The 24,625-nt window shown below is 39.5% G+C and overlaps 1 protein-coding gene across 1 annotated transcript; it reads left to right on the top strand.

Moving 5' to 3' along the window:
* Positions 1-1,173: 1,173 nt before the first annotated feature.
* On the top strand, positions 1,174-24,625 carry lmf1 (lipase maturation factor 1). Its single transcript, XM_003438675.4, has 11 exons — positions 1,174-1,423; positions 2,083-2,392; positions 3,760-3,770; positions 6,262-6,410; positions 13,988-14,053; positions 17,663-17,830; positions 18,423-18,603; positions 19,449-19,602; positions 19,745-19,928; positions 20,384-20,496; positions 22,130-24,625. The coding sequence occupies exons 1-11, from the start codon at positions 1,207-1,209 to the stop codon at positions 22,314-22,316; spliced, it is 1,740 nt and encodes a 579-aa protein (XP_003438723.1). The 5' UTR covers positions 1,174-1,206; the 3' UTR covers positions 22,317-24,625.

Raw genomic sequence — 24,625 nt, 5'->3', positions numbered from 1 at the left:
ATCGTTTACTGCAAGCAGGTGACAAGTTAATGGAAAGTCAATCTAAGGAGCTGAGCTACCACACGTCCACAGAGAAGCCTCAGTGTACCTCGGTGTGGATTCTACAAGTCTCTGGAAAACTACTGGAGAGATGGAACATTATTCTTCCAAAAGATATTCCCTCATTTGGTGTTTTTAAAGTGGTGTTGGAGAGCAGTGCCGCTCCAAATTCTTCCATAGTTCTTTCGTTTGGTTCTTGAGACACCTCATGCCCTACGGTCAGTTTGGAGGAGACCACTCCCGTTAGGACGGAAATGTTTCATCATAGTGTAAAGGTGTTCTTTCAGAACAACTCTCTGTTCATTTTCAGTGACCCTTCACTGTAAGACCCAGAGCGACTGCAGGCAGAGTAAAGAAAGTGTAGAGAAAGCTAGGAAAAACATAGAAAAAAAGAGTCTTTATTCTGCTAAAATTCCACTTGTATTCCTTACCTATTGATAAAAACAACAAATTTGTTAGTTTGCTAAAAATATTATTCCAACTTGCCCGATGACGCTTTGATGAATGTGAAACTCTCGATGTCAACAAGACTGTGAATAAACAGATTTCAAAAAGTTCAGTGTTTTTATTGTAATTGATTTTGATAAAACTTGCCTCTGACATATGCCCTCTATTCAATAATAATTAAAAAGACCAGTGTTAACAATGAAACTAATAAAAAACTAAACTACAATAAAAACTTCTCTTACAATAATAACTAACTGAACAACAAAACAAAAGGTCAAAATGAAAAAAGTCAAATTATAAATACAAAAGTATAATAATAAAAATAATATTGGTAATAGTAATAAAAACTATAATAGTTCTAATCTGTGATCTTCATTTCAGCCTCTGAAGAGGGGAATGCCACAAAAACTCTGACTGAAAGACACTGCTTTAAGGAGAGAAGCAAAATGCCTCCCGAACAGCTTCAGGTACAAGAACCCCTCAAGTCCAGGTTTATAGATTTTCCTTTAAATTTGTCATCTTAGGCCACTGGTAGAGTCAGAACATTTGTAAGATCCGTTTACTTCCAATAAATTAAATTTAAATTGGTTTTGAAAAAAATGTATACGCCATACATACAAACCGTATAATATTATTAAAGTTAAAATATAATAATAATAATAATAATAATAATACATACTTCCGCGTCTGTTTTGTCACGTGATCGTGACATCCTTAAACATGGCGGCAAGCGGTGAACGTGCCGAGAGCTCCGTGAGGAAAAGACGTGTTGGCAGCAGGAGAACAGAGACAGAGACAGACTCCGCTGTTAGCGGTGGAGTAGAGGGAAAACACTCCAGCAGCGACGCGGAGAAAGAGAAGCCGCTTCTGTCCTTACAGCCCGGGACTTTCTGGCTCACTCGCATTGTGCTGCTGCGCTCCGTCGCCTTTATTTACTGTATGTGGACACTTACTGTCTGCAGTGTGTGTGTGTGTGTGTGTGTGTGTGTGTGTGTGTGTGTGTGTGTGTGTCTCAGTCATTCTGTTTTTGGTTGTTTTTCTGTAGGGATTTACTTTTTTACATTAGCGTAACAGTCTAGTGCCACGGTATGTCACGCATGCGCACTTTACTGTAAATAAAACTTCCAATTAGTGACTGCACCTGCACCTACACCTACACGTGTGTTTGGCTGTTTTTTTTAACTACTGAAATTAATGCTCTGTTGGTGTCTGATAACCATCCATGTGAAACACGGGGATGGCGCAGTCAAGGACAGATACTAATCCCATGAATGTGAACGTTAGATAGAAAGCGCTTAAAAACAGCATAGAAAAAAGTGCTTGTGTGAATGAGTGAATGAGGCAAGTTGTGTAAAGCGCTTTATGAGAACCAGTCCATTTACCATGTATTCTGGTTTTTACTGGTGTTTCTTTCAAAGAGCTGAGCTTACAACCACCACCACCAGCGTTTTACCCACATCATAAATAAGCCCCCACCTGAATAGCTCCTGTCAGGGCAGCTAGGCCTGATGGAGAAGTTTACTTTTTACTTTGAGAAAAAGAACCTAATTGCATCTGTCTCACAAACTCCTTTATTTTTTATTTTATTTTTTTTAGTTGTGGCCTTCAGTGTTGCTTACAACCAGAACAAGCAGCTGATTGGTGAACATGGCTTGATGCCCTGTAAGAGCTACCTCAGAAGTGTCAAGCGCTATGTTGGGGGGAAGATCGGCATGGCTGCCATGGCGTACACCCCCTCCGTTCTCTGGTTCTTGGACTGGAGCGACATGGACGCCAACTTGGACGGCATCGCCCTGTTGGGGATGGCGCTGTCAGGGTTTGTCCTGGTGATGGGAATGGCCAACATGGTGATCATGCTCACACTGTGGGTGCTATACCACTCCCTGGTCAACGTAGGACAGCTGTGGTAAGTGTTGGTAAAATCATGCTTTCACTCTCAATAAAATTGGATTTAAAAAATGTTTTAATGTAGAACACCTAATCTTAAAATTGATCAGGTCAACGTTTTATACATTATTAAATACATCAGTAGTAGATCTTAAGAGCCTAATGCTTTCCTGAGGAGCTGGTGAAGAAAAGGAGTAAATATTGGATGTGAAAAATGTCATGATGAGAAGTTCAACTTCAAATGAGTTTGTGTTTGCTTTGTGTTTGCAGGAGGCAAAATATAACTTTTTACAGCCAGATTTGTAGAAAATCTTCAAAAAACTTTATAGAAGATCTTAAGTTGTAGCCAAATTTAGTGTGTAGATAAGCCCTGATTGGAAAGTTCTGGGTTGATATTAATGTTTGAAACTATTAGATTTTGAAAAATCATTAATTTACTGCCCACAATGTAAAACAAGTTTTGCATTCCTGCTACAATGCTTTTAATTTGAAATGAACAGGAAGTGTTGTTAGAAAAATAAAATATAATGTATCACTGGGAGCAGAATTTGAGTAAATGGTAAATGGCCTGTATTTATATAGCGCTTTCTAGTCCCTAAGGACCCCAAAGCGCTTTACATATCCAGTCATTCACCCATTCACACACACATTCACACACTGGCGATGGCAAGCTACGTTGACGAGTAGTCAAATATGGCTACGTAGAGGGCTGTGCAAAAGTATCAAGCCGTCTCATTTTTTTACATTTTGATTCAGAATTGTAATTTTTTTTAGTGATTTCAAACCATATTTCTCCAGGCTTTTTAAAGGTCTATCAATCATTTAAGTATAATAAAACACCTAACTTGCATTTTTAGACATATAACTGTGTGTGTGTGTGTGTCAGTGACTCAGAAAGAATATTCAGGCGACTTTTACGATGGAATATTTTCTTGCATATTAGTCACTAAAAGATTTCAAGTGAATTCATTACCACACCTTAAATATCCATATGATTGCTATTGCATAGCATACACTTCAGTTATGATTGGGTGTTTCAGTGTTTAAAAAGATAAGATTATGTGAACTATTAATGTTGTAGGTCCTAATTTGTACAAAAATGTTAGGTCCAAGCGCTCATGCCCGTGCTCATATCAGCATAAAGCGTACATACATTTAAAAACATTGCCTATAAGATGATCCCACAGTGATGGTTACCGTAGTCAGCTGTCAGCTTCCCACTTACTTCTCTACTAGACAGCAACTGCATATTTCATTTCGTGTATTCATGTTGTGACTTATTTTTCCGTAAAGCATTTTGGCTGCCCAGCGTGTTTGATCTCTCCTGACACCATACAGTCTATCAGAGTTTCACACCATTAACCTGCTTCCTTTTTCTCTTTCCAGGTACTCCTTTGGTAAGTGAACTTCCACAGAAGCTTCCTTTGTTTCGCCTCCAAAAAGAAGTGGATTTGAAGGAAAGCATTAATGTGAGACAGGTGTCTGTGTCATTTATATTTTTATAGAAGGTGAAACTGATTTTGTGAGATGTTTTAAACCTATGTTGAGCAACACTTTTTAGAAAAATCGAGTTATGGGTCACAATTTGAAGAGTTGGATTTAAATAGTGCTAAAGATCATCAGTGTTTGATCCGTAAAAAAAAGTGCAGTTCATGCTGCTATAGTTCTGCTTCTTATTAATATGTTTTTGGTTGAGTGGTTGTTCTTTGGTAATGGGAGGGCCTGATTGAGTCAGTCCTTTGGGTCGTATTTTGCACATGCTTCTTACACCAAAAGCATATCTACACTGACACATTGCATGAATTTAGAAGCCTATGACTGTAAGGAGAGGTTGACATATTTGTAAAGATGAGCCAGTCTTATTAAAAAATTCAGTAGATATCAAGATATGCTGCGAAAAAATCAACTACTTTGCAGCTTAGAGTGAAAACTCAGTATATTGCTTTCTGACGGGGTGAACCCAAAAAACTGTCATGGCTATAATGGTAAAGATGGTGGCGAGGGAAGTATAAACATGAGGTTGCATGTAGAGCTTCGGCCCAGATAAGTGGTGAGGTCAGCGGCAGCTCCATGATTGCCTAATGACACTTTGTAGTGAGAGACGCCAGGCCTGTGTCTGTGTCTGTGGTTGGGCTGTGGCTTCTATTACCCCGAAAAAGAAAAATCCCTTTCTCTTTTTCTGCTGCAACTTGGACTTATCATCACACTCTGGCTGACAGTGCAGCTGAAAGTCTGCAGATGAAGGTCCACTGTTCCAATATTAGTGCACTTAGCACTAATATTGGGTTGTTTATAGACATTTATAGACTATAGCATTAGAATTTTAATAGGTGATTCCAATTTAAATATTTGTTTTTCTTCAGTGCTTGAAACAATTCCAATCCTAATGAGCATATGCAAACCTAAAAATGTAACGTTATATTTGCTAAACATAAGCACTATCATTGTGAGCATATTATACTGACACTGCCATTTAGCTTCCAGTAAAATGTCAACGTATCTCTGGGAAAAAAGCCATTAGGTAGCCTGTAATAAGTGTCTTTGACCAGTCTGCTGGCGACCCATGTAGAAATACGGTTAGAGTTGGTTTCATTTTAGCAACATGACTTTTACAAACTGAAATAATTTACACTTCAAATGATGTCTCATGTAGTCCTGAAATAAGGATTTACCCCCCTGTTGAATTCAGTTTTAAACACAAAGAAATGAGCAGCTTAGGTCAGTGGTTGGTTTATTTCTGTAGTGAAAGACAAATTATCTACCAAACAGTCAAGAATGAATCATTCTGCCACAGTTAGAAATTAATGGGAATTTCAGAGAGGGAAATAACTGGAACTCAAATTGACTACTTGGTAGAGTAGCCGTTGTCAAGCAGAGATCTTTGCTGGCCTCCTCTAAATTCTCAAGGTTTTTAGGAAGTTGTTCGGAGATACAGAACTTCAGCTTTCTCTCATCTTCAGCGGGTGTCTTCTTGAGCTTTTGACTTTGAAGTATGTTTTGGGTCATTGTTTTGTGGGAAGGCCCACCCACAATGCATTTTCAGTGTCCTGGCTGAGTGAAGGACATTCTTATCCACCACTTTTCCATTTTTTTCCTCAATGTGATGCAGAGATTTTATAATATTGGCAGAAAAAGACCCCCAAAACATAATGTTTCCACTGCCATGTTTGAGAGTGTTTTTAGGGTGGGAGTCAAAAAGTATTTTCCCACAAAGCACAGAAAGTGGATTGATGCCATCACAAAATAAAAAATTATAGACTGCTCGTTTCTTTGAGTGCTCAAAATGATGAATTCAGCAGCAAATCAAATATTTCTCTTACTGTACATGCATGACAGTCCTGTTATAAGTTTTTTCACATATGTATGGCAAATAGGCAAGAAATCCACAAAAATGGTGGATGTTACCAGACACTTAGCCATTAAATAGGTTTGCAGTGACCACGCGGAGGTTCAGCAGCAAAAACCAGTCACAAAAAGTTGTTTTTGTTTCCCATCACTACTGATATTCACCCTGTTATGGCAGTAAGTTGGGGTCACAATACATTAATCGGCTGGAAAATGTTACTGACTACTTTGGCATAATTTAGAGTTCCTCTTCAACTTTGATAAAGACGTGCTTCTTCAGTGATATCCTGACTCCCAGAAACACAGTTAATGTGGTTTTATCGAGTACATTACCAGACAAAAGTGTGCCATTCCTCTTATATTTATTGATATTGTTCCAAATCAGAAATTTGACGTCATGTTGTTTTCTTGGGGCGCTCATGTGTTACTTTGTTGACCTGAAGTGTAATGTTCCTGCACCATTAAAGCAGTATTAGTGCTATAACACACTGAGCCTGCGTTAAGTAAAGCAGGTCATTGATGATCTTCTGATTGTTTGTGCAGGTTGGGAGAGTCAGCTGTTGGAGACGGGCTTCCTGGCTATTTTCTTGTGTCCAGTGTGGACTCTGTCCCAGGTTCCCCGCCGGTGCCCCCCGTCTCTCATCTGTATCTGGACCTTCAGATGGCTCATTGTTCGCATCATGCTGGGGGCTGTGAGTATAGCAGTTTATAAATACACAGAAAAGATCTCTGCTCATTTATAGAGATTGCATGTCATAGAAACAAGAATACAACTGCTTTGACAGTAAATTTTAGGAAGTAATTTCAAACAAATTCACAATAACTGAAAGATAAATGAGAAAGCTTACTTCTGTCTCCGACTTGTGTGCATATATCTTCTTGCAGTGGCAGTTTAAGCTTCTAAATTAAAAGCCTGACATAAACGCATCTCATTCATGTGAAGAAATGAAACCGTTTCTGAGCAGCGTCAATGTTTGTCATCGGATTTTAGACTGTTACTTTTGGGTTTTTGCTATAGAGCTCTGCCAGCAGCCGGTGATGCCAAAACAAATATATGGTCGACTAAACAATATGTCTCTTTGTTTGACAGTTTCCATGGTGAATTTTAGACCTCTGTCTGTGTTTTATCTGTCAATCACTGCATTTTCCACAGATTCAGTGGCATTTTTCCAGTTAAGACCACAAAGCGAGCTGAAACACAGGGAGCCCCCAACTCAGCGCTTCACTGTAAAAGGCTCTCATAGCGCATTTCATTCTCTGATGTACAACGTCAGAACGAATGTTGAGAGTTTTGTTGCTAAGGGCGACCGTTATTTGAAAGCACCTCAGCTATGCTACAAAACGGTGACTGCATAAGCAAAATGAAAGTGCTGTTATTTTTCAGAAGGCATAAGCAAAGTTTAATCTTTTAAGCAAAGATTGAGAAAGTTTTTTTGTTCTGCTCTTGTGCCACCAAGATACACGTATCTTAACAACTGACTACTGGCCAAGGAAACTGCTAGAGATCATGGTTTCAAAGGAGAAAATGCAATGACTTTGGTTATTTCCTAACATTTCATTTATAGGCTGACATTGAGGCATTCAGGTAATATTTCTTGAGACCTATTAGATATGCAGATATTCAAAACGTGTTGGTTAAATGTTGATGTTTTAGCTGGTTGCCTTTGTAAAGTGTAAATTGTCACTTATTATGATGATGATGATTTCAGGGGCTTAAATTTGTTCACTTTGTTGTTTAATGACTAAATACCTCCAAAATTGTGGCTAAAAACTCAGACTATATTCTTTTTGTGTCCCAAAAAAGAGAACTACTATTACTAGGGGAGTTATTTAGATTTTTTTAATTATAAAATGTTATAATTTGAATGTCAAGTACTTTTGAGTTGTTCTGTTGCAGTGTGCTTTGCAGATATACAGCAGTTTTGATAAGATGCATCAGCTCTGCTTGTTTTCCTAAGTTAAATGAAACCAGCTGCTGCACGTTATTGTTCAAAGTACACAGTGTTAAGTGTATGGATTTATAACAATGGATGATGTTCTGGGCTTTAGCTTTACAAAATATTAGATGAAATTATTGTTGGACCTGATTAGTATCTAGTCAACTGATCACCCTCGGTCTAATTGGATTAGCTGATTAGATTTTGTTGATAATTTATTTTGTAATGTTGTTAAGAATGTCAGAACTTTAAGGTTAAGGTCCAAACAGCATTCACATGCTCCTTTTGTCAGGAAATCAAATCCAGATGATAAACAATAAACAAAGGAACCACACTGACTGCAAAGCTCTGCTGCACATTTTCTACTTTGATTATGAGATGAACTTTCCCTTTTCCTTTCTTTTAATGTGAGACGTCCATCACGGTTTGATGGCCTTATAGTGGGAGAGCTTACGATGGTCAGAACTGTTCTTTGGAGGTCTGCTCAAACTTCACAAAGACTCAGCAACTTTTCAGTGTTAATTGCAGTGCAGTTCCTCCCACAGTGTTTGATCCACCCTGGCTGTATCTATTTATCCATCTGAAAGCACTGTGGTTCAACACTGTTCTTTGACTCCTATATTTGTGAGGATGACAAAGGTTAGCGTGTACTTCTTAAGGTCCCTGAAAATATAGGAGATGGGTTGCGTATGAGCCCATCATTTTTTATTTATTAATTTTTTTAAGCAATGAAATGTCCTACAATGTCGCACAAGTCATTTTTTCCCAATACTAATTTCATACCACATGCTATTGCTGTAGCATCTAACATTTTTAATATATTAAAAAGGAAATAATCTGACTATGAATGCATTAACCATGTATTATTAATTGGGATGGGCTAATAAGATAACAGTTTAAATAAATGTCATTTTCCGCTTGTCAGCCTTTACCTACCATTGAAATAAGTACATAAAAATCATTTTAACATCCTTGATAAAAATTTATACCCTGCTCTATTTAAACAAGCCTTACCTTCAACATAAAGTCCAATTTAAAAGCATAAATAAATGCCTTTGTTGTCTTGCTTAACGTTGTTATATAAATCTGATTTTCCCTGCTAATCTTGATGAGAACCATCTCCACTGTACCTTCTGTAGTAATTACCTCATTAAAACAAGGGGGACTTCCAGCACACATGCACACACAGAAATGCCCCAGCAGTTTATAAAAATATCACATGACCATATTTTATGCTAAACAACAGTGTTGACATTAAAATGTTTCCAAAATGTTGTAATTATTACACTTTTCCCCCTATTTGTTTCCTAATTAGCGTAGCTTAATGTATTTAATACATCATGCACATTGAGGTGGCATGTTAAGCTGCTCGAATGCATTTCAATTTGTGCCCTAGCAGCTTGTGTACAGCAGCAGTAGACTGTGAGGTTAATCAGGCAGAAAGCTACAAAATGCGAAGCTAATTAGATTTCAGAAGATCGAGTTGGCTCATTAAATATGAAGCTCTGGAAATACTCTAAATATAAAGCATTTTCACAAAAGGGGAAAAAGCCTCATTTTAAATTCTGATTGATGTTCAGCCTTATAGACCTTTAGTCCCTTCTGTATCTTAAAGGTAAATTAGATAAGTGACCCTCAGATGAAGTCTCAGCGTTGCAAGATGTGATTATGCTTTTTGAGTACAATGTTGGGTAGATACATTTTTGAGTATAAACATGGTATGCTTACTTGATCAAGCTTTTGTATGAGGACGGCATTTCTCATGTTACCAAGAATATTGACAACAAAGTCAAGTAATTGATAATAGATCCTTCATCTTAACTTGCTAGATGTTTCCTGATAGTTTAGTTGTAACTTTAAATTAAAATTGGTCTTGAAATGGCCTTCTAAGTTTGTTCATAGTAGATGAACCCAGTAAATTCCTGAGAGTTTAAAAGCGCCTCTTGATAGATGAAGGCAGTGAAAATACTGGTGTTGATATTTTATTTTTTTGTCAGAGAATCAATAAATTATTAAGTTCTGCTGTTGTGTATAGTGATTGTGTTGTATTATACATTTGCTGCTTGATCAAACATTTCCATTAAACACCGCAGCTGTAGGAAATATTTTGCTAGGTGTGGTTTGTGGATTCATAGAGTTAACGGTGTGTAACGTGAGCTGAAATCACATTTAGACTTTGGTTCTTGTGTTGCTGACACGTTGATTCGTCCAGACTGTTGGTGCACATCTGGTCGACTGGGATGGATAGACCCTTATTGCCTGTTATAATAAATAGATGTGGGTAACAATGAGTTCAAGGTGTACAAGAGAAGCTGCTCATGATCCCTGGCTGAATGACATTTTGGCTGTAACTGAAGATATGTTTAAGTAGAAGTCCAAATTATTAATACTGAAAGACTGACGTGGATTAAGGCTTTCACACAGTCCAGCTATGAGTCAAATGTAACTCAGACCTAACTTAAGGCAGTGCAAATGAGAGCAGCAAGAATGAGACAAAAGCAACATTGAGATTGTAAAACCTAAAAAAAGCTGAAAGACGCTAAAGAGCTGCTTGGTGCTAATAGGAATTGCACTGTAAGATAGTAATTCTCTGTTTATTCAATAACTGCTAGCATCAGGTTTCTGACAGCAGTCATTGTTTTCATTGCCAGCAAAACAATATTGATTATAGCAGCTTTAACTCTCTGAGTTCTGAATCATCATAGGTGATAACGCTCACTTTGTATCACAGAGGAAGGCAAAACGTGTTTTCTGGGGAAAATGCCAACAGTTTTTGATTTTTCTTTGTTCCCTGAATTATAACACTTGGGAGAACAATTCAATTTAAAAAAGAACAACTTTGCACAAAAATTAAGGAAGTTTGTATCTGGTTGACAATGTTTTTGCAGCAATGTTTCTTGGCTATAAATCTTATACCCCTGGAAGCCAGTCTACATATTTTCCTTTAAATGGAGCCACATGTGTAGGGAAAATACATTTGTAGGTTGCAACCATGATAAGTTTCTCTGTCAGTGCCAAACAGCTTATTCGGTTATTGAATCTTGTTTTGAGCTTCTGGTACCCCAGGTGCAGCTAATCGGGTGCTTGACTGGCAGCCTGTGGACTCTGCTACAGGGGTTAGTTGGCGTCTGCTCCAAGGATGCCTTGTTTACCAGGATGCCACGTTTGACTGATCTAGAGAGGCCATAGGGCAACTTCAGGGTGGTGTTCCACAAAACCGAGTTGAAACATTATTTGGAGTGAGTTCTAGTACCATCTCCAAATTGAAGTCAAGTTCTATATAACGGGAACGTCAGAGACGGGCTTTATTCTTCTGGTGGTGTTGTCTCCCAAAGAGATCTGTCAGCACTTAGGAACCATAGGCAGTGTTCTACAAATTTATAGTCAAAGTTTGAAGGAAGATACGGCCGACGGCTCTGCCCAAACAATCCAGAAGAGATCGCACACAATTCATCTCTGCCAGTATGTCTTCTTTCTTCAGACTTCAGTCATCCTAAAAATGACACCAAACAAGAGTCAATAGGAGAATAAGCTGTTTGCCATTGGCAGGGAAGATCTGAACAACCCACATACTCAGCTCTCCTGCTCAATGCACAGATGCATTTTTCTTACAGATGGGGCACCACTTCCAATGGTATAAGATTTATTGCCAAAAAGCGTTGTTACAACAAAGTAAATGTCCTTAGTTTTTGTGCTAAGTTTAGATATTATGATTGTCTAGGGTCTGGACTAGAGTTTGGATTACAATCATGCTTGGGGTTTTAGTCAAGGATGCCTTAAACCTCCCAGAGTTAACCCTTTAAGCTCATAACCATCAATGGGCTGAAAATGTTTGATGATTCATTGCCATTGTGTCATTGGCATATGTTGATAATATTACTATTTACTTTTCATAAGTGGCTTCCTGTTTGACTTCCAAGAAAGGCCTTCTTAGATAAACAGTATGTGTTCATTCATGTTGGAAAAATGCCATGTTGAACAAAGCAATGTAACACCAGTACTGCTGTGGCATTAACACCACAGTTCCTGTTCTCTTCTATTTTTATAGTCAGATTTTCATTGTTTGAATCCAATGGATACCTTTGTTTGCCAGTCTTTAACACCTAAAATACAGTAGTTTATGTTTCAAAGATTGTTGAAAGTATGCTGAAATGACAGGAAGTTGTCTATAAACTCCAATTTTCTTTCTTAATAAAATTTTGAGCGGATCATAGTTGTGAAAGGTTTAATCTCTCTGGTGTTCTTTGCTGAGTTTACAGGTTTATATCCTTTCCCTAGGCCTCTTGATACTGAAGAGATATCTGTTTATGTCAGAGGTTTGTATGTTGGGTAGTAATTGATGACATTTCAGAATCTCATGACTGAATTCAATTATCAACAACATCTTTGGCTTCATCACCTCAACAGCCAGCAGCCAAGTTTGTAATCAGAAAGAAATGTCCTGGTTTTTTGTAAATCTGGTTAGAGAGGTTAGCAGGCGATTTATTCCAAATTCCACGTCGACCACATGACAGGCCGATGTGTCAATATTGACACTTGGGTCCTGGATAGCGCCCTGTTTGCTTAATTCAGTTGGTGGAAAACAAGCCCTGACGTCGCATTTCTCTGCATTTCGGGCTTAGTTTGAATCATTTTTTTGTTTTTTCTTATTTTATTAAGGGAAAATCCTCAGTGAGGGACTATGGTTAACTTTTTATTACAGTCATAATCTGCATCATCAATTTAGAAATACCATGGACTCCTAACAACAGACTTGTGATTCAGTAGCATGACAATTTCTTTTGGCCAGAAACACTCCTAGAGCTCCGTAGGCTTTTTTCCCCCCCTGTATTTTTCACCATACTTATTTTTTAGCACTGACTCTGTTTATAACTGAATATTATGAGGGCTTCTTCCCAATTTGAGGCATTAGCACAACAGGGCTGCACAGCTGTGAGCTGCTATTGAGGTAGAGAAGGTCAGAAAAGCTAATGATGTTTTCAGACAACAAGCAAATTAGATTTGTTGTGTCAGATTTGATCTTTAGCGGTGGATCACCACTTTGTATTGTGTCTCATGTTGTGCTTAAATTGTGTCAGCCACTGAGGGGCTGAAGTATCTTGTCACTTCTTAGATATAGCTGCATGCTATGCTTTTTGTTAGAGTGTAGCATGCTAATGAATTTCTTCTCCATAAAGCATTTGGTTTATTTAGGCTCTGAAGTTTAAACATACATCGTGGATGAGTATGATTTTAGTGATGCCTTACATTTTCCACTGTAAGATTCATATTTTTGGTCTTTTGATTGAGACTTTAAAGCGTTAGTGTTGTCATGGCGCCCTGATAATGGACTGAAAGATTGATATAACTGCAGTGAATGTCTTCGTTTTGAAGCCTCAGCTTTATTTATTGCTGTCGCCATTGTGGATTTTTGGAACCAAAAAAATTACTATATTTACAACCCCAATTCCCCCAATTGTAACATGTGAATAAAAACCTAATGCAATGATTTGCAACCCTCAGAAATCCAAATTTAATTCCCAGTGGAACATTGAGGAAATAGTCATTTTGAATTTAATGGCAGCAGCACGTCTGAGTTAAGTTAAACTTGGCGTTTAGGTCAAAGGCTGAGCCAATGCACGGCTTTACAGAGCCACTAGCATGTTTTCTACACATTACATGTATATGAATATGTAAATTTGATGTTATTATTTATTATAACTCTCCAGCATTTCCAACAATTTGGTATACTGTGTAATTAATTTAATTTTAACCAAGAAATCCAATCAAAGGTTTTTAAACTCAGAGAGGAGAAGCAGACTCACTCATGTTTTCACCTCAACAAAATCAAGTTTACAGTTATTATTGGATTATATGTAATGCAAAAATAGTCACAGTTGTTGACAATAGTTTAGGTTGCAAATGAATTTGCACACCAAGGTCCTGAACTCCATCAACACACAGTTCTTGTCTATGTCTTAATCAGCTTCTTTCTTTGAATATTGATCTTCCTTTCCTTCCTTCTCTTTTCTCTTTCCTCCCCATTCATTGGCTTGTTTCCTTCCTTTTTTAAAATGTGCAGAGGCAACAGTACACCGGCTGGATCGAGTTGTAAATTGTAATAAAAACAATGTGTGATCTTGTTATATGTATACTGGGGTCATGATTGATGGAAGAAACAGTGTTATCATTGACTGGTTCATGTTGGACCATTTCCTTTTGAGACAGATTTTTAGTTGTCATGTGCTGACATCCATTAAGTCCAGCTAAAAAAAGTGCTTGCTGCTGTGAAGTTTGAAGTATGATGATGACTGAGGTCGATGTAGCAAACGTTTTATGTTTTGTCTTTTCAGGGTCTTATAAAAATCAGAGGAGACAAATGCTGGAGAGACCTCACCTGCATGGACTATCACTATGAGGTGCGTATTTTGCATTTAATGTACTCCCTATATTTCCAGCTCGCTGGTTCTCAGTGTTCTGTTGTGTTAAATGCACAGTGCAGCCTCAAGGCCCTTTGACATTTGACACGGCATGTACTGCGCTCACCGCTAACTAGAGCGAAGGACCCAAAAATTGCAGTCGCTCTAAGTGTGCTATATGTGCCTGCTCCTTGTCATTTCCAAACATGCATCTCTCTGACTTTATATCCTCTAGAGAGTTTGTGACGTATTATGTTCAAATGTTTCATAAAAAAATGTATCGCTTATTCCTAAAGAATTAAGCTTTGTTGTTTACACAAGACGTCTTTGCCCCCGAGGTCCTCAGAGCCATTGGAAAGGCTTTGGAAGTCCTTTATATGCATAGGAATGTTTTCCTTCATCGTGTGGCTGAACTTAGCGCAGCATGCTTCGTTTCTATTGGTCGTGTGAAGGTACGTCACAGCAGAATGCGCGAGGACTCTGTTAGGAAAGTGTTATTGTGCGGCACAAACAAAAGACATGAATGGGTTTCAAAGGGCCTTCAGTCCTCACACGTTGGGCCAGGAGCTGTTCACACTTGCTTCCTTCACACTAGAACCCCTTGGTGGTTCTAGAAAGTTTGTTAAACATGTTCTGTGCAGAACACAGATCAAAATCCCACGTTTGCTTGTGTTCTGAGTACAGTGCAGGAGCCGCCGCAGTAATGACCTCCTACAACCAAAGATTTCACCTAAGCTATCATATTACAAGTGTCCAGCAAAACCAGAGTCGTTTTTAAATTTCCCAAAGGCCCGTTTTCTTCAGCAGTCTGAACGTCTCAGTCTGATTGATATATAAAAACAGTGAACCTTGGCTTCGTCTCCTGGATGATGACAAAGCTGCAACAAACTCACATCAGGCTAACCACAGCAGGGCAGCACATTACAGAAACCGCTGTTGTGGGATTCAATAAATCAAACTCTTACACTGAGTGTGAGGTTGTGCAAATCCAGTGTTTGTTTTTCCCTCGGTGGGACACTCGACCGCTCTAACCAGCACTGCTCGATGTTAGCAGGCCACAGAGGGAGGAGGACCTTCTTCTGTCTTCTGTAATTAACATAGACAGGAATATTCTGGCTCCTATGAGACTGGATACATCAAGAATACTCCATAGATATTCACCCAGCCGAAAATACAATAGGAATGGAGGTTAGGTTGTAACACACAGGCTTCCATGGAGTTGATAGCTAGTGATGTGTAGGATTATAATGTGGAAGTATAAAGCACTTATATTTCCATCCTTTCTAATTATGGCTTTTCCTTCTTTCTTTCTTTGACTCTTCCTTATAAAATTTTTCCTAGATTTTCCCACAGTTTTCGCATTCATTGCCATACAGGGCAACAGAGTTTGTGAGGCCAAATATTGTCCACTGTCCAAATTTCACAATTTCATGTGTATCGAAAATGTTGATTTGTCTTAACCTCAACTAAATTGATCAAATGTCCTTTACATTGAAAAACTAACCTCAGTTAATTCTCCCCATGTTCTTACAGTGTATGAAATAATTATACTGTCTGTTCATATGTCATGTGATTACCATTACATCATAAAGACAATTCCCCTGATGACCTCGTTGTTACCAGTAAGATTGGTTGTTTTTTTCCCTTCCTTTTGACACCTTCATTTAAACTTGTACAATGTAAAAATAGTTAAAGTTGAGCTGATCTGTTGGTTAAAGTGTTGATTTTCAGTGTGCTCAGCAGTACTAGGGGCACACAGCTGTTACAGCTAGAACAATGAGAGCCAGATGTTGACCAATTTGAGCAATCGAAGGTAGTTTAAAATCTCTGAACTGTTAAATTCAAAGTGAAACTCTGCCTTGCTAAGTCCAGTGCACACAAACCATAAACACAAGCTGTAAACAGCTCCAGGTTTAATCAGTCTGGTGTGACCAGTAGCTTATTTTAAACTGAGGCTAGCATTAGCTCCACTGACAGTAGCCACTGTGATGTCAGCTGTTGGTTTTGGAGCGCTTATTCTGAAGCTTCGGTCTGACTGCTTTGGTTGTTGCCGATATCTGGCTGAAAGGGTCCCCCTAACTCCAGGTGCATGGATTATAAAAAGAATTGTTTTTAAATTGTGATGAAGGGTGAAATTTTTTATAATGACTGTGAGTGTATAGGGATTAATCTGCCTCTAGTAAGGCTCAGGAGAGACTGGTACTGGCACTTGCTGATTTGTTAGTTCAGGTAAGTGATGAACTAACATGATGAACATGATCCCGGCAGATCAGCTGATCTCGCATCCAGTTGGCGTGTCTTGTATAGAGCAAACTGCTGAAACTTCTTCAGCATACTCACACTTTCATTCAGCTGCAAGCTCCTTTGCAGCCCACTTGACATGACTTGATGTCATTGAAGTCTGGTCTGTTCTGCGATGGCGGCTGTGCTGCTGCTCTCCCATCAGGTTTTGAAACATATCTATATAAACTATACCAATTAGAAATGACCACGAGTGGAAATAGCAGTCTTATTTTAACTGTAATGATCGTCAAACCTATGCGTGACAGCGCTGGTTCATTTCGCAGAGCTTGTGAGTGTTGTGTAGCTGCATGTAGCTTGTTTGTAGCCTCAGCTACTGTGGTCACTGTATCTTGCTTGAATTATTAAATAAACTATAGATGCTTGCAGAGGAGATTCTTTAGCTACATGCTGACAGTTATTTAAGGTTAGTGTACCAGAAAATGAGTTTACACCTGACAAATCATCCTACAATGTGGAGCTTATTCCACGCTGGGTCACTTTCCCTGACCTGGTCCAATTTCAACAGTTAGCAGCCTACGGCGTAATGTACACACACGCACACACAGTACCGGAAGCCAGTGGCGCCAGGTGAACCTCATTAACCCCTCTGACACAGAGCTCCCTTTCAGATGAGCAGAGGAGCTGCAGATCTCCTCCTGTCCTGACTCTCAGGGGGCTGTGTAGCTGTGTTTCAGCATAGTTGCTGTTTTGTTTGCCTCTGTATGTTTGTTGTAATAATGCTGGTTTCCAAGTCCTGTGGGGCTGTTTGGCTGTCTGAGGTCGCAGGCCCCTTGCCCTTGGTCTTCCAGGGGTGTAAGCTGCAAGTTTAATAACCCCAATTTTCTGCAACATAAAAACAATAAAGGTTTGGGTTAGGATGCCAACTGTCTTGTTTTCATTTTTCCTACGCCTATTCCTGTACTATATTTATTTTTCACTCCCTGTAACAGTTTGCATGTTCAGCTTTCACATAGCAACCATCTCATGCACGCGTAATTTACCAGGCTGTATGAATCCTCTCAAGATGGTGTTTTTGGGTGCATAGGTGTGGTTGCTGTTATTTAAATAGGTTTCCGTCTTTATTTAGACATGGAAATGTTTCCCTCAAGGTGTGACACTATAAATTAATTTTCATCCCATCTCAGACAAGAGTTATTGCCAAAGTAAATCTGAAAAACTTCCATCTTAAGCTGTGAGCAGACTGTGTTTGGAAAATGTTTGCAGATCAGAAAAACTTTGCAGAACTTCAGGGAGGAATCCATTCATTAAAGATGAGGTGTTACCGTGGCACTTGTCACCTTGACCTTGAGCTTTTTCTCTGTGCAGACGCAGCCAGTTCCCAATCCCATGTCATACTACATGCACCGCTCTCCGTGGTGGTTCCATCGCTTTGAGACCTTGTCGAACCACTTTGTCGAGCTCATTGTCCCGTTCTTCACTTTCCTCGGCAGGCGGATGTGTATGGTTAATGGAGCAATCCAGATCCTTTTCCAGGTAACTTGCACTGTTCACAAGCAGCAGAGACTAATGAGAGCAAAGGCTGGATGATGATTGATGTTTATCGCAACTGAGATAGCGATCTTAATGGTGGTGCCAAGGTAGTAATGATTAAGAGGGGAGAAGTCAAACATCAAACAATAATGAAATATAAATGCACCTACTGATGTGATGTCATTGTCTCTGTTTGGGACACACTGTTCCTGTCCGGTGTTTGCACACACAGGTTTAACCAAGGCGGGCTGCTCGGAAAGATTTTATGTCATCATTTTATTTTTCATTCCGTGACAGTTCCTTACTGTTTGAACTCTGAAAGTTAATGGCTGACATGTTGGGATGTTTAATTGCATTTAGCTATTTGATCCACCACTGTACACTTAAACTGAATCTGTGCCTCATGTGTAGCCTGTGGTAAGCTCTCTGGTAGCGTACAGGTGTTGGTGCTGCCCTTCATTTTGTTAGAGCTCATTGGGTCGTTAATTTCTTTAAAAAAAACCATGTTTTCCAGCTTTTAAAGTGGTGCTGAAACACTGCTGATCATCTCTCCTCACTGTGCCTTCTCTGTCTGTCCCATTATTTTGGGCTGCAGGTGGTTTTGATAGTGAGCGGGAACCTTAGCTTTCTGAACTGGCTCACCATCGTTCCCAGTTTGGCCTGCTTCGACGATGCATCGCTGGGCTTCTTGTTTCGCTCTGGGGCTGGAGCCAAGAAGGCAGTGCTGGAGATACAGAGTGAGGATGTAGCTGGACGCACCCCAGCACCTACCAAAGGTATGCACATCCCAAACTTTGCAAACGCAGGATATTGTTGTTTACTTATGAATTTGAAATGACTGACAGACTGACAAGGTTGTATAGCATCTGGATGTGCTAGAGAAAGAATTATGGGAATAAAAAGGATTAGCACTTGGAGAGCTGAGTAGCTGGGAAAAGAATGACATCAAGTTTGTGGGAATTTAAAGTAATGCCGCTTAGATTTTTACAATACAGACTGCTGAAACTGGTAAAAGTGTGAGAGTGGCCCCACTCTAATTGGTCCCACTGGACCTATTAGTGTCTTTGCTTCACTGTAGCATAGTAAATATGAAATAACCTGGTACCTGGAGTTTGGTCATATTTGAATCATTTGAGCAGAGCCAGAAAGTTGGTCCTGGTGAGAAATGATTTTGGGTACCCTGATGTGTTTAACATGTGTTGGGGCAGGCAGACAGGTAGGAAGGAACTGATGCAGACTTAGCAAATGTTTGCCAGTACCAGCTACCCCGGCACATATCGTCCACACCTTTTCTACTAAGAATTTGCTTCACTGATCACAAACACATGCACACACGCCGGCTCACTCGTTAATGCCAACCTCCACTGCTCCAGGCCCGACACTAATAAATGTGTCACCTTGATTTAAGGTGCAGTTTTCCTTTGAGTCACTCGGCTTCAGGTACAGGTTTGGGGTGAATACACCTCCTTTTTGGCTAAACAGGAGCGACAACATGCACGTGCAGTTTAAATGGAGCAGATAACAGAGAAAGCAGTGAGCTCTATCCAGTGACAGAACATTAAGATGCATTTAGAAGTTTTCTTGTTTTTTCTCTTTGTGTGTGTGTGTGTGTGTGTGTCAGGTATGTTGATTCGTCGGGTGGTTAACATTTCTTTGGGCATTCTGATTGGCTACCTGAGCATCCCTGTGTTGATGAACCTGCTGAGTTCCAGGCAGGTGATGAACACATCCTTTGACCCGCTGCGCATTGTCAACACGTATGGAGCGTTTGGCAGGTACAGCCAAAGGATCAGAGAGGAACTCCTATATTAGCAGATATATTGCAAATAAAGATTTTTGCATACTAAAGAAATTAAATTTTAAAAATGTGATCCTTTATTCGTTTTCTTTAATGTTTCCTCTTCTTCCTCTGGTCAGCATCACTAAGGAACGTACTGAGGTGATTTTCCAGGGCACTCTGAGCCCAGATCCCAAGGACCCTGAAGCATTGTGGGAGGAGTACCAGTTCATGTGCAAGCCGGGGGACGTGTACCGGCGGCCGTGCCTCCTCTCGCCGTATCACTATCGACTGGACTGGCTCATGTGGTTCGCTGCCTTCCAGGTAAAACCTCACTACAGCATTTTTTAAAATTTATTATCCTAACGTTGATAAAGAGTTTGAATTTATGAATATTATTGTTGCTATTATGGCTGTTTATATGTAAATGTAATCAATGTGGAAAAGCTTTAGTACCCCATTTCCAACACTAGGGGGCAGTGTTTCCACGATAGTGCTCCACACTTGTTTTAAATCAAGCCTGAACTGTCGTGTTTGCCCTTCAGTCTTCATTTGTGTGTTTGTCTGGCTGTATCTGCTCATTATTTCCCCTTCTCTCTCTCGCTCACACACACCTTAATATTCCCTTGCTTCCTCTTTCTCACTTATTTGATTCCCAGTGTGACTCGTTAAAATTCTCCTCTCTCCTGATTTCTCTCTTCCTCATCCTGTCTTCTTTCCGTCTCCTTCTCCTGTTTCTATTTCAGTTTATAACACATTGTCTCCATCTGTTCGATCAGACCTACGAGCAGAGCGAGTGGGTGATCCACATAGCAGGACGCCTGCTGTCCAACGACAGCACAGTCCTCTCACTTCTCGACCACAACCCGTTCCAAGGCAGAGACCCACCCAGGTAAACGCACACAGTCTACACCAGCCTCACCAAAACACTCGCGTTAAGTTTAGGAAAGTCCTCAGAAAGCTACAGCTAAACTTAGACGCTGGTAAAAGAAAAGGGATAAGTCCAAAACCACACTCATTCACACAGCTGTGAGCCACCACAATGGCTCTGTGGAACTGACTCCTGCTCCTCAGCTTAAGTACTTCCACTGCTGATTGCTGAGTGGAGTCGGCTGTGTGCAACTCACAATAGCGCTTCAGAGGAAGAAGAGAGCAACACAAAGATACAACCTGTAGACATGTAACACAACCATCAATGAAAAGTGTGTATTATGTGTACAATTTTCACCTGCACTGGTCTCTGTCATGGCCAGCAGTGGAAGGATAGGCCATCACATAACGAGCTAGTTGAGGCATGCTAAGTAACTAGCTAACCGAGCAGATCTTTTTCAGGCAGTGGAATCGTTTAACAACACACACACTACATTCTTCCTCAGTCTTTTAACTTGCATGAACACCAGCGGCACAACATGCTGGTATGACCATCATGCTCCAACCCATACTGTATATAAAAGATGGACAACACCCACTTTGTTGTTACACTGTGATTGGTTAAGTTCTGTTGTTGCAGCTGAAACTTTTTTCTGTCGTTCTTAAATCATTTGTAATGTTTTTTGGTGATTTGTGTTGTACAACATGTTCTTTAGTCAGTGTCTGTTGTTTTTAAATGTGTTATATATAAACTGGACTGTTTTCACTGTCACCATCTTGGTGTTTTGAAAGCAGATGTGAGGAGTGACAGGAGGCTTGCTCAGTGACTTGTTATTGATACTACAGGTCTGGAAAAAAACATTTCAGCTGCATGGGATATTTTTGACAAATTTTATGTTTTTTAGGGTGCTGAATCCAAAATGATCTAAATTTCCCTCCATCACATACAGGTTTTTTTGCAAAACATGAGGAGTTTACATTAAAAAAGCACAACAGCAATGAAAAAATTAATATTTTATTACAATTAACTATGTGTCATTTTTCTAACATTCCTTACCTTTTGCTCTGAACAAAACAAACCTGTTGGGACACGATCATCTGAGCTCCTCACACCGCCAAACCCACCGTACCCTCCCCCTCCTACTGACCCCCCTCAATTTCTCGCATTTTCTATTTGTATTTCTCTCAGAAATATTAAATTAATGTAAGAAATCATTATTGGATGTGGTTTTCTGACTCAAGTAGAGGATACCAGATTTCAGTTTAAAAAGGGAAATTGAATGCTTAATTACACTAAAAACATGAATTTTGCAAGAAAACCTGACGAGATGGAATTTTAAAAAAAATTTTTTTTCCAGTTTCAATGAGTAAAAATCTATAAGAAACAGCCAAAAAATCCTATGCAGTTTTTTGGTTGCAGACCTGTGTAATTCATTAGCCAGAATGATGAGCAGCCACAACAGAAACAAGAAACGAGCTCAGGGAAACCGCCTAGCTGACTTCTATGTGAGGAAAATAAATAGACTATAGAAACAATGTTTTTCTGTGAGTCACTGTTGTTGGTAGACAAAGTATTATAAGCCCTGAAGAATGCACGCTGACAATAAAAATCATTACTTCATGTGAACGCAGTTTTGGGCTCTTCTTCCTTGCAGGTGGGTTCGGGGAGAACATTTCAGGTACAGGTTCAGCCAGCCAGGCAGTGCCAGCGCAGCACAGGGCAAGTGGTGGCTGAGGAAACGCATCGGAGCTTACTTCCCTCCTGTGAACCTGGAAGGACTCAGGGGCTACTTCCAATCCAGGAACTGGCCCCATCCGCATATACAGCAGAACAGAAAGTAAAGCCGTGAGCTCTGAAGCCACACAACTCACTGTGAAGAAAGGGTGGGATTAGATTTCATGAAGAACTTTTTCATTGATATCGAGCATCCACACATTTATTCCCACATGATGTGATGGTTTTTGTAAAGCTTTCAATTAAAGGTGTGGAATTGCCCGCCTTTGTATATCTGAATGAGTGCAGTTTCCATATTAAAGGGATCTACACATATGTAATGATCAGCTTTCCTGCTTATTCTTGTGTGTTTGGTTCACGCAGAGTGATGTCCCACCATATTTGTGTCTGTTCCGACAGTTTTTTAGATAATTTGATCATTTGTGTCACTAAGGATGTACTCATATGAGACATGGTATCTCCTTTCACTGTTATGCAGATGATTCACAGATCTACCTCCCACTGAAACGCAAATCTGTGAACCCTCTGAAGAGACTGTTCGATTGTCTGGAAGATGTTAAGACATGGATGGCTTTAAATTTTCTCAGTCTAAATGAACAGAAACCTGAGATCATTGTCCCGCCTTAGTGACCATTATGACCTTGGCCCCTTAGACAATTATAAAAAACATTTGCGAGGAATTTAGGTATGATTTTTGTTAGTAATTAAACATTCGATAGACAGATAAATAATGTGATCAAAACCAGCTTCTTTCACCTCCGCTTACTTGCAAAGGTGAAGCCATTTCTCTGCTTCAGAGACTTTGTGAAAGCAATCCATGCCTTTATTTCATCTCGCCTCGACTTCTGCAACAGCCTCTACTCTGGTGTTACTTCGTCATCTATTGGCCGACTACAGCTGGTTCAAAATGCTGCGGCAAGGCTTTTGACTGGCAAGTGGAAGAGAGAGCACATATCCCCTACACTCGTCTCGCTACACTGGCTGCCAGTAAGTTTTCGAAATGATTTTAAGATCTTGACACTTGTTTTTAAAACTTTGCATGGACTAGCGCCTATATATCTTTCTGATCTTTTAAATTGGTATATTCCGGTAAGATCTTTGAGGTCTGCGGACCAAATGCTTCTAGTTGTCCCTTGGTCTAGATTAAAACAGAGGAGATCGGGCTTTTGCTGTAACTGTTTCGAAACTGTGGAATAAACTGCCTTTACATATCAGGACCTCTGCAACACTGGATACTTTTAAAACTCGTTTAACCTCCTAGGACCTGGCGTCCACATATGTGGACATCACATCACATACTGAATTTTTCTCTACAAGGGCCTGATATCCACTTACGAGGACATTATACTGCAACTGTTCTATCGAAATTTAAAGCGAATGTCCTCATGTGTGGATCTAAAATCTGGTAATTCTTTATTTTTACATTCATCAGGTCCCAATCAGCCCAAACTGCAAAGAGAAATTTAAAATGCATGCCATGAAAGAGTTCGGGTCTCAGGAGGTTAAAGAACCATTTTTACTCTTTGGCTTTTAATTCTGTATGAGTCTGTCATTATTTTATTCTTATTATTTTCTTATCTTTTATTTTACTTTTTAATTTGATTATTTTATTGTACAGTACTTTGGTCAACAGTTGTTGTTTTTAAAAGTGCTATATAAATAAAACTGATTTGATGGTTGCCTTGTACCAACCATGACTGCAACCCCTCCACTGTGTATTCAAACTGTGCTGAAGGGTCCAGGAGCAAGTAAGCATCAGTGTGATCACAGTTAGCGATCACACTACTTGCTTATGTTGCTCGATCCAGCTGATCTGTACACAGCAGTTACTATGAAATAAGCTAGAATACTTTCACTGGGTACAGTTCACCAGATGGCGTGAGTCTGCTTTTAGTAGCTTGGCTGCAGTTAAAACGGTGTCAACTAAAACTGAACTTGGGCGGGTGTAAAACAGCTGCATCCTCACTGGGATTAGATTTCTGTGGTGAAACGAGCACAGCTTGAATGGATCCAGTTATTGAAAAAGAAAAGGAATTTACAGCATTTTTTTTTTTTTTAGGCACAAGTTGCATTTGACCATATTTGCTAAAAGGCTACACAGCAGCTTTAAACTGGTTAAACATGAAAGAAAAGTGTCGCAAATTTTACATTTTGCAGATCCACGTTTAGTCCTCGTGTGTGCTCATCCAACAAATCAGTCATATCATTTCATTCTGTGATGTAAAAGCTACCAGTGACCTTTACACGAAGTGTCCTTTGACAGTGAAGTTGATGCACGGATCTATGGCATTAGCTAATGAATTATTTTGTCACTATAAACTTGTATTTACAAGGATGTTTGTGCTGAAATTACGTCATTTTATTGCCTAAAACCAGAAATAAACAACAATAAAACAAAAATAAATGACAGACATGA

This window comes from Oreochromis niloticus, linkage group LG8, assembly GCF_001858045.2.
Source record: "Oreochromis niloticus isolate F11D_XX linkage group LG8, O_niloticus_UMD_NMBU, whole genome shotgun sequence".
Classification (NCBI taxonomy): Eukaryota; Metazoa; Chordata; class Actinopteri; order Cichliformes; family Cichlidae; genus Oreochromis; species Oreochromis niloticus.
This window is presented reverse-complemented; position numbering and strand designations above follow the sequence as displayed.

Excerpts from the sequence above, each read along its gene's own strand:
- lmf1 (XM_003438675.4), top strand. The coding sequence starts at position 1,207 with ATGGCGGCAAGCGGTGAACGTGCCGAGAGCTCCGTGAGGAAAAGACGT. Across the intron at positions 19,603-19,744 it reads ACGTATGGAGCGTTTGGCAG|CATCACTAAGGAACGTACTG; the intron begins GTACAGCCAAAG and ends TCCTCTGGTCAG. Across the intron at positions 19,929-20,383 it reads TGTGGTTCGCTGCCTTCCAG|ACCTACGAGCAGAGCGAGTG; the intron begins GTAAAACCTCAC and ends CTGTTCGATCAG.